Source organism: Oncorhynchus gorbuscha, unplaced genomic scaffold (assembly GCF_021184085.1).
Source record: "Oncorhynchus gorbuscha isolate QuinsamMale2020 ecotype Even-year unplaced genomic scaffold, OgorEven_v1.0 Un_scaffold_2121, whole genome shotgun sequence".
NCBI classification, from domain to species: Eukaryota; Metazoa; Chordata; class Actinopteri; order Salmoniformes; family Salmonidae; genus Oncorhynchus; species Oncorhynchus gorbuscha.
The window spans coordinates 13,211-25,000 of record NW_025746710.1 but is presented as its reverse complement, the minus strand read 5'-3'; the positions used below and the strand labels follow the sequence as shown (position 1 = coordinate 25,000).

Here is an 11,790-nt window from a genome sequence, read left to right as displayed (position 1 = left end):
ACAGACAGAGAGACATGGTAGATTAGTACTGTATACAGACAGAGAGACATGGTAGATTATTAGTACTGTATACAGACAGAGATTAGACTGTGGTAGATTAGTACTGTATACAGACAGAGAGACATGGTAGATTAGTACTGTATACAGACAGAGAGACATGGTAGATTAGTACTGTATACAGACAGAGAGACGTGGTAGATTAGTACTGTATACAGACAGAGAGACATGGTAGATTAGTACTGTATACAGACAGAGAGACATGGTAGATTAGTACTGTATACAGACAGAGAGACGTGGTAGATTAGTACTGTATACAGACAGAGAGACATGGTAGATTAGTACTGTATACAGACAGAGAGACATGGTAGATTAGTACTGTATAGTGATGTTTTATACAGACAGAAATTAGGCTGATAGTAATAATAGACAGAGTGGACTGTCTCTGGAGCCGCGGACCCTGACCGGACCCTAACCGGACCCTGACCCGGACCCTGACCCTGACCGGACCCTGACCGGACCCTGACCCGGACCCTGACCCGGACCCGGACCGGACCCGGACCCGGACCCTGACCGGACCCTGACCGGACCCGGACCCTGACCGGACCCTGACCGAACCCTGACCGGACCCTGACCCTGACCGGACCCTGACCCGGACCCTGACACTGACCCTGACACTGACCCTGACCCGACCCTGACCCCGACCTGACCCTGACCCGGACCCTGACCGGACCCTGACCCTGACCGGACCCGGACCCGAACCCTGTCCGGACCCTGACCGGACCCTGACCCTGACCAGACCCTGACCCGGACCCTGACCCGGACCCTGACCGGACCCTGACCAGACCCTGACCCTGACCTGACCCTGACCGGACCCTGACCCCGACCGGACCCTGACCGGACCCTGACCCCGACCGGAACCCTGACCGGACCCGGACCCTGACCGGACCCTGACCGGACCCTGACCCTGACCGGACCCTGACCGGACCGTGACCCTGACCGGACCCTGACCCTGACCGGACCCTGACCGGACCCTGACCCTGACCGGACCCTGACCGGACCCTGACCCTGACCGGACCCTGACCGGACCCTGACCCTGACCGGACCCTGACCGGACCCTGACCCTGACCGGACCCTGACCGGACCCTGACCCTGACCGGACCCTGACCCTGACCCTGACCCTGACCGGACCCTGACCGGACCCTGACCCTGACCGGACCCTGACCGGACCCTGACCGGACCCTGACCGGACCCTGACCTGACCCTGACCGGACCCGGACCCTGACCGGACCCTGACCGGACCCTGACCTGACCCTGACCTGACCCTGACCGGACCCTGACTGGACCCTGACCGGACCCTGACCGGACCCTGACTGGACCCTGACGGACTCTTACGGTGGTCATGAGGGCGTTCCACGTGGAGGTGAAGACGTCCGTGTTGTTGTGTCCCTGGTAGTGTCTCCTCAGATCTCTGGTAAACTTCTCTCTGGTGAGCTGCACAATAAAGAGAATAGTGTCTTTAGGATTCTAACGAACAGTTTACGACGTCCTTTAAAAAAAACACGGCAACCTCTAACGGTCTCGATAACCCTTTGGCAAGAATTCTAATTGAGAATCGTTACCAGGTGCTTTACGGTGAGTTCGTTTGCTTGGACAACCCCATTACCGTAGCAACGCCACGGTACTGTTTCCCTGTTGTAGCTGATTCCTCCAAGCACTTTCAGTTAAAAAGTCTCCACGACAGGCTTGTTTTGACAACCCCATTACCGTAGCAACCCCTGTAAAAGGCATCCCTCACGGTCGTCATATCTGGGACTGATGCCTGATAGTGTAAGTCCACCCTGTCCTAATATGGGCGTAACATCCTGATGAGGTTATCGGATTCCAATCAGAGAGAGAAACCGAGAAACACTCACATGCTCCCGGAATACGAAGGCCAAGATGGCTGCTGCTAACTCTGCCAGGAAGATGACCAGGATGAGCAGGAAGAACTGAGGAGAGGGAGAGAGAAGAGGGACAATCAGAATAGTGACTCCATTCACTAAACACTTTAGGTAAAAATGGCTGCTAACTCTGGGACCTCATAAATAAAACTCAATATACAGACAGAGAGATCGAATCCCCAAGCTGACAAGGTACAAATCTGTCGTCCTGCTCCCTGAACGAGGCAGTTAACCCACTGTTCCCCGGTAGGCCATCATTGTAAAATAAGAATGTGTTCTTAACTGACTTGCCAAGTTAAATAAAGGTAAAATAAAAAATAATAATAAAAATAAGTCAAAGATCTCCTCTTCCGTTTCAGTGACCAATAATTAACACACCATAATTTAGTCCACTAGGTGGCACTATTTCTCATATCGTTGTACTACCTGAATAACCCCAGCTTTTTACAGCATCAAGGTACCAGCTGAGACATCTTATAGCCAACCATAATGATTAGTGTAGACGGGGTGAAGGTTCAGGAGGGAAATAGTTGTCACCTGATTGGTTTTCACACAGCTTAGTTGTCACCTGATTGGTTTTAACACAGCTTAGTTGTCACCTGATTGGTTTTCACACAGCTTAGTTGTCACCTGATTGGTTTTCACACAGCTTAGTTGTCACCTGATTGGTTTTCACACAGCTTAGTTGTCACCTGATTGGTTTTCACACAGCTTAGTTGTCACCTGATTGGTTTTCACGCAGTTTATCAGCGATATCCAATTACCAGCACTACTTTCTGTAATTCTACATGCTGACAAGCCAAGAGCGCTAAACCAAACATAATGTAGAGTAGGTAACTAACCAGACATAATGTAGAGTAGATAACTAACCAGACATAATGTAGAGTAGATAACTATCCAAACATAATGTAGAGTAGGTAACTAACCAGACATAATGTAGAGTAGATAACTAACCAGACATAATGTAGAGTAGGTAACTAACCAGACATAATGTAGAGTAGATAACTAACCGAACATAATGTAGAGTAGATAACTAACCAAACATAGAGTAGATAACTAACCAGACAACCAAACATAATAGATAACTAACCAGACATAATGTAGATAACTAACCAGACAGAGTAGATAACTAACCAGACAGAATGTAGAGTAGATAACTAACCAGACATAATGTAGAGTAGAGTAGATAACTAACCAAACATAGAGTAGATAACTAACCAGACATAGAGTAGATAACTAACCAGACATAGAGTAGATAACTAACCAGACATAGAGTAGATAACTAACCAGACATAGAGTAGAGTAGATAACTAACCAGACATAGAGTAGATAACTAACCAGACATAGAGTAGAGTAGATAACTAACCAGACATAGAGTAGATAACTAACCAGACATAGAGTAGAGTAGATAACTAACCAGACATAATGTAGAGTAGATAACTAACCAAACATAGAGTAGATAACTAACCAGACATAGAGTAGATAACTAACCAGACACAGAGTAGATAACTAACCAGACATAATGTAGAGTAGATAACTAACCAGACATAATGTAGAGTAGATAACTAACCAGACATAATGTAGAGTAGATAACTAACCAGACATAATGTAGAGTAGATAACTAACCAAACATAGAGTAGATAACTAACCAAACATAGAGTAGATAACTAACCAGACATAGAGTAGATAACTAACCAGACACAGAGTAGATAACTAACCAGACATAATGTAGAGTAGATAACTAACCAGACAGAATGTAGAGTAGATAACTAACCAGACATAATGTAGAGTAGATAACTAACCAGACATAATGTAGAGTAGATAACTAACCAAACATAGAGTAGATAATTAACCAGACATAGAGTAGATAACTAACCAGACACAGAGTAGATAACTAACCAGACATAATGTAGAGTAGATAACTAACCAGACAGAATGTAGAGTAGATAACTAACCAGACATAATGTAGAGTAGATAACTAACCAGACATAATGTAGAGTAGATAACTAACCAAACATAGAGTAGATAACTAACCAGACATAATGTAGAGTAGATAACTAACCAGACATAATGATAACTAACCAGACATAGAGTAGATAACTAACCAGACATAGAGTAGATAACTAACCAGACATAGAGTAGATAACTAACCAGACATAGAGTAGATAACTAACCAGACAGAATGTAGAGTAGATAACTAACCAAACATAGAGTAGATAACTAACCAGACATAGAGTAGATAACTAACCAGACATAGAGTAGATAACTAACCAGACATAATGTAGAGTAGATAACTAACCAGACATAATGTAGAGTAGATAACTAACCAGACATAGAGTAGATAACTAACCAGACATAGAGTAGATAAATAACCAGACAGAATGTAGAGTAGATAACTAACCAGACATAATGTAGAGTAGATAACTAACCAGACATAATGTAGAGTAGATAACTAACCAGACATAATGTAGAGTAGATAACTAACCAGACATAATGTAGAGTAGATAACTAACCAGACATAGAGTAGATAATTAACCAGACATAATGTAGAGTAGATAACTAACCAGACATAGAGTAGATAACTAACCAGACATAGAGTAGATAACTAACCAGACATAGAGTAGAGTAGATAACTAACCAGACATAGAGTAGATAACTAACCAGACATAGAGTAGAGTAGATAACTAACCAGACATAGAGTAGATAACTAACCAGACATAGAGTAGATAACTAACCAGACATAGAGTAGATAACTAACCAGACATAATGTAGAGTAGATAACTAACCAGACATAGAGTAGATAACTAACCAGACATAGAGTAGATAACTAACCAGACATAGAGTAGAGTAGATAACTAACCAGACATAGAGTAGATAACTAACCAGACATAGAGTAGATAACTAACCAGACATAGAGTAGATAACTATCCAGACATAGAGTAGATAACTAACCAGACATAATGTAGAGTAGATAACTAACCAGACATAATGTAGAGTAGATAACTAACCAGACATAATGTAGAGTAGATAACTAACCAGACATAGAGTAGATAACTAACCAGACATAATGTAGAGTAGATAACTAACCAGACATAGAGTAGATAACTAACCAGACATAGAGTAGATAACTAACCAGACATAATGTAGAGTAGATAACTAACCAGACATAATGTAGAGTAGATAACTATCCAGACATAATGTATAGTAGATAACTAACCAGACATAATGTAGAGTAGATAACTAACCAGACATAATGTAGAGTAGATAACTAACCAGACATAGAGTAGATAACTAACCAGACATAATGTAGAGTAGATAACTATCCAGACATAATGTAGAGTAGATAACTAACCAGACATAATGTAGAGTAGATAACTAACCAGACATAATGTAGAGTAGATAACTAACCAGACATAGAGTAGAGTAGATAACTAACCAGACATAGAGTAGATAACTAACCAGACATAATGTAGAGTAGATAACTAACCAGACATAGAGTAGATAACTATCCAGACATAATGTAGAGTAGATAACTAACCAGACATAATGTAGAGTAGATAACTAACCAGACATAGAGTAGATAACTAACCAGACATAGAGTAGATAACTAACCAGACATAATGTAGAGTAGATAACTAACTAGACATAGAGTAGATAACTAACCAGACATAGAGTAGATAACTAACCAGACATAATGTAGAGTAGATAACTAACCAAACATAATGTATAGTAGATAACTAACCAGACATAGAGTAGATAACTAATCAGACATAGAGTAGATAACTAACCAGACAGAGTAGATAACTAACCAGACATAGAGTAGATAACTAACCAGACATAGAGTAGAGTAGATAACTAACCAGACATAGAGTAGAGTAGATAACTAACCAGACATAGAGTAGATAACTAACCAAACATAATGTAGAGTAGATAACTAACCAGACATAGAGTAGATAACTAACCAGACATAATGTAGAGTAGATAACTAACCAGACATAGAGTAGATAACTAACCAGACATAATGTAGAGTAGATAACTAACCAGACATAGAGTAGAGTAGATAACTAACCAGACATAGAGTAGAGTAGATAACTAACCAGACATAGAGTAGATAACTAACCAGACATAGAGTAGATAACTAACCAGACATAGAGTAGATAACTAACCAGACATAGAGTAGATAACTAACCAGACATAATGTAGAGTAGATAACTAACCAGACATAATGTAGAGTAGATAACTAACCAGACATAGAGTAGATAACTAACCAGACATAATGTAGAGTAGATAACTAACCAGACATAATGTAGAGTAGATAACTATCCAGACATAATGTAGAGTAGATAACTAACCAGACATAATGTAGAGTAGATAACTAACCAGACATAATGTAGAGTAGATAACTAACCAGACATAGAGTAGATAACTAACCAGACATAGAGTAGAGTAGATAACTAACCAGACATAGATTATATAACTAACCAGACATAGAGTACATTTACATTTACATTTAAGTCATTTAGCAGACGCTCTTATCCAGAGCGACTTACAAATAACTAACCAGACATAATGTAGAGTAGATAACTAACCAGACATAGAGTAGAGTAGATAACTAACCAGACATAGAGTAGATAGCTAACCAGACATAGAGTAGATAACTAACCAGACATAATGTAGAGTAGATAACTAACCAGACATAGAGTAGATAACTAACCAGACATAATGTAGAGTAGATAACTAACCAGACATAGAGTAGATAACTAACCAGACATAATGTGGAGTAGATAACTAACCAGACATAATGTGGAGTAGATAACTAACCAGACATAGAGTAGAGTAGATAACTAACCAGACATAGAGTAGAGTAGATAACTAACTAGACATAGAGTAGATAACTAACCAGACATAGAGTAGATAACTAACCAGACATAGAGTAGAGTAGATAACTAACCAGACATAGATTATATAACTAACCAGACATAGAGTACATTTACATTTACATTTAAGTCATTTAGCAGACGCTCTTATCCAGAGCGACTTACAAATAACTAACCAGACATAATGTAGAGTAGATAACTAACCAGACATAGAGTAGAGTAGATAACTAACCAGACATAGAGTAGATAGCTAACCAGACATAGAGTAGATAACTAACCAGACATAATGTAGAGTAGATAACTAACCAGACATAGAGTAGATAACTAACCAGACATAATGTAGAGTAGATAACTAACCAGACATAGAGTAGATAACTAACCAGACATAATGTGGAGTAGATAACTAACCAGACATAATGTGGAGTAGATAACTAACCAGACATAGAGTAGAGTAGATAACTAACCAGACATAGAGTAGAGTAGATAACTAACTAGACATAGAGTAGATAACTAACCAGACATAGAGTAGATAACTAACCAGACATAGAGTAGATAACTAACCAGACATAGAGTAGATAACTAACCAGACATAGAGTAGATAACTAACCAGACATAGAGTAGATAACTAACCATACATAATGTAGAGTAGATAACTAACCAGACATAATGTAGAGTAGATAACTAACCAGACATAATGTAGAGTAGATAACTAACCAGACATAGAGTAGATAACTAACCAGACATAGAGTAGATAACTAACCAGACATAATGTAGAGTAGATAATTAACCAGACATAATGTAGAGTAGATAACTAACCAGACATAGAGTAGATAACTAACCAGACATAATGTAGAGTAGATAACTAACCAGACATAGAGTAGATAACTAACCAGACATAGAGTAGAGTAGATAACTAACCAGACATAGAGTAGATAACTAACCAGACATAATGTAGAGTAGATAACTAACCAGACATAATGTAGAGTAGATAACTAACCAGACATAATGTAGAGTAGATAACTAACCAGACATAGAGTAGATAACTAACCAGACATAATGTAGAGTAGATAACTAACCAGACATAGAGTAGATAACTAACCAGACATAGAGTAGATAACTAACCAGACATAGAGTAGATAACTAACCAGACATAGAGTAGATAACTAACCAGACATAGAGAATATAACTAACCAGACATAGAGTAGATAACTAACCAGACATAGAGTAGAGTAGATAACTAACCAGACATAGAGTAGATAACTAACCAGACATAATGTAGAGTAGATAACTAACCAGACATAGAGTAGAGTAGATAACTAGATAAGAGTAGCAGCCCAGTAATGTTTCTAGCACTTTTATAACACACTGAACTTACAAAGAGCAGTAGACACTTGTTCTCCCGGATGGCTCCGCAGCAGCCCAGGAAGCCGAGGAGGAAGAGCATTGCTCCCATGGCCAGGATGATGTAAACCCCAGTGAAGAGCAGAGGGTTGGCTGCTACGATCTCCCTGAAGCCCATAGGGTCCACCAGTACCCACACACCAACACCAAGCAGGAAGGAGCCTCCTAACTGGACCACACACACACACACACACACACACACACACACACACACACACACACACACACACACACACACACACACACACACACACACACACACACACACACACACACACACACACACACACACACACACACACACAGAGGAGCCAATCAGAATAAGAGAGACACACAGGCAGCCAATCATAACAGAGTATAGCGAGGAAGAAGGAAGTATAGTAGGAAGTTGATGTCTGATTTAACTGGGAGAGGCTATACCGTGGGCACAAGTTAATGATGCTTGTCACTCAAGCATGGCAGGTGGATGGATAATCTTGGCAGAGGAGAAATGCTCACTAACAGGGATGTAAACAAATTTGTGCCCAACATTTGAGAAAAAGAAGCTTTTGTGCATATGGAACATTTCTGGATATTTTTTATTTCAGCTGATGTTACATGAGACCAACACTTTACATGTTGCGTTTCTATTTTTGTTCAGTGGGACATTAGACAGCAGAACATCAGACAGCAGAACATCAGACAGTAGAACATCAGACAGCAGAACATCAGACAGTAGAACATCAGACAGCAGAACATCAGACAGTAGAACATCAGACAGCAGAATATCAGACAGCAGAACATCAGACAGTAGAACATCAGACAGCAGAATATCAGACAGCAGAACATCAGACAGCAGAACATCAGACAGCAGAACATCAGACAGTAGAACATCAGACAAAAGAACATTAGACAGCAGAACATCAGACAACAGAACATCAGAACACCAGACAGCAGAACATCAGACAGCAGAACATCAGACAGCAGAACATCAGAACACCAGACAGCAGAACACCAGACAGCAGAACATCAGACAGCAGAACATCAGACAGCAGAACATCAGAACACCAGACAGAACATCAGACAGCAGAACATCAGACAGCAGAACATCAGACAGCAGAACATCAGACAGCAGAACATCAGACAGTAGAACATCAGACAGCAGAACATCAGACAGCAGAACATCAGACAGCAGAACATCAGACAGTAGAACATCAGACAGTAGAACATCAGACAGCAGAACATCAGACAGCAGAACATCAGACAGCAGAACATCAGACAGCAGAACATCAGACAGCAGAACATCAGACAGCAGAACATCAGACAGTAGAACATCAGACAGTAGAACATCAGACAGCAGAACATCAGACAGCAGAACATCAGACAGTAGAACATCAAGCCATCAGACAGTAGAACATCAGACAGCAGAACATCAGACAGCAGAACATCAGACAGCAGAACATCAGGACATCAGACAGCAGAACATCAGACAGCAGAACATCAGACAGTAGAACATCAGACAGTAGAACATCAGACAGCAGAACATCAGACAGGAGAACATCAGACAGTAGAACATCAGACAGTAGAACATCAGACAGCAGAACATCAGACAGTAGAACATCAGACAGTAGAACATCAGACAGTAGAACATCAGGACATCAGACAGTAGAACATCAGACAGCTGAACATCAGACAGTAGAACATCAGACAACAGAACATCAGACAGCAGAACATCAGATAGCAGAACATCAGACAGTAGAACAACAGACAGTAGAACATCAGACAGCACAACATCAGACAATAGAACATCAGACAGCAGAACATCAGACAGCAGAACAACAGACAGTAGAACATCAGACAGCAGAACATCAGACAGCAGAACATCAGACAACAGAACATCAGACAGCAGAACATCAGACAGCAGAACACCAGACAGCAGAACAACAGAACATCAGACAGCAGAACATCAGACAGTAGAACATCAGGACATCAGACAGTAGAACATCAGGACATCAGACAGTAGAACATCAGACAGCAGAACATCAGACAGCAGAACATCAGACAGTAGAACATCAGGACATCAGACAGTAGAACATCAGACAGCAGAACATCAGACAGCAGAACATCAGACAGCAGAACATCAGACAGTAGAACATCAGGACATCAGACAGTAGAACATCAGACAGCAGAACATCAGACAGCAGAACATCAGACAACAGAACATCAGACAGTAGAACATCAGACAGCAGAACAACAGACAACAGAACATCAGACAGCAGAACATCAGACAACAGAACATCAGACAGCAGAACAACAGACAGCAGAACATCAGACAACAGAACATCAGACAGCAGAACATCAGACAGCAGAACATCAGACAACAGAACATCAGACAGCAGAACATCAGACAGCAGAACATCAGACAGCAGAACAACAGACAGCAGAACATCAGACAGTAGAACATCAGACAGTAGAACATCAGGACATCAGACAACAGAACATCAGACAACAGAACATCAGACAGCAGAACATCAGACAACAGAACATCAGACAGTAGAACATCAGACAGCAGAACATCAGACAGCAGAACATCAGACAGCAGAACATCAGACAACAGAACATCAGACAGTAGAACATCAGGACATCAGACAACAGAACATCAGACAGCAGAACATCAGACAACAGAACATCAGACAGTAGAACATCAGACAGCAGAACATCAGACAGCAGAACATCAGACAGCAGAACATCAGACAACAGAACATCAGAACAACAGACAGCAGAACATCAGACAGCAGAACATCAGAACATCAGACAGCAGAACATCAGACAGCAGAACATCAGACAGCAGAACATCAGAACATCAGACAGCAGAACATCAGACAGCAGAACATCAGACAGCAGAACATCAGACAGCAGAACATCAGACAGCAGAACATCAGACAGCAGAACATCAGATAGCAGAACATCAGACAGTAGAACATCAGACAGCAGAACATCAGACAGCAGAACATCAGATAGCAGAACATCAGACAGTAGAACATCAGACAGCAGAACATCAGATAGCAGAACATCAGAACATCAGACAGCAGAACATCAGAACATCAGACAGCAGAACATCAGACAGCAGAACATCAGACAGCAGAACATCAGACAGCAGAACAGACAGCAGAACATCAGACAGTAGAACATCAGACAGCAAAACATCAGACAGCAGAACATCAGACAGTAGAACATCAGACAGTAGAACATCAGATAGCAGAACATCAGATAGCAGAACATCAGACAGCAGAACATCAGACAGCAGAACATCAGACAGTAGAACATCAGACAGGAACATCAGGTCATCAGACAGTAGAACATAAGACAGTAGAACATCAGACAGCAGAACATCAGACAACAGAACAGCAGACAACAGAACAGCAGACAACAGAACATCAGACAACAGAACAGCAGAACATCAGACAGCAGAACATCAGACAGCAGAACATCAGAACATCAGACAGCAGAACATCAGAACATCAGACAGCAGAACATCAGACAGCAGAACATCAGAACAGCAGAACATCAGAACATCAGACAGTAGAACATCA

General features: G+C 41.3%; 1 protein-coding gene across 1 annotated transcript in view; it reads right to left on the bottom strand.

Annotated features, from left to right (window-relative positions):
- LOC124025009 (tetraspanin-18-like) overlaps positions 1–8,387 on the bottom strand; it is a gene marked incomplete at its 5' end in the record, with an annotated part of 12,804 nt that extends 4,417 nt beyond the window's left edge. Inside the window, 3 exons of the mRNA XM_046338711.1 lie at positions 1,393–1,491; positions 1,914–1,988; positions 8,193–8,387. Of these exons, the coding sequence (XP_046194667.1) occupies positions 1,393–1,491; positions 1,914–1,988; positions 8,193–8,387 (369 nt within the window). The remainder of the gene's footprint in view (positions 1–1,392; positions 1,492–1,913; positions 1,989–8,192) is intronic.
- Positions 8,388–11,790: the final 3,403 nt, after the last annotated feature.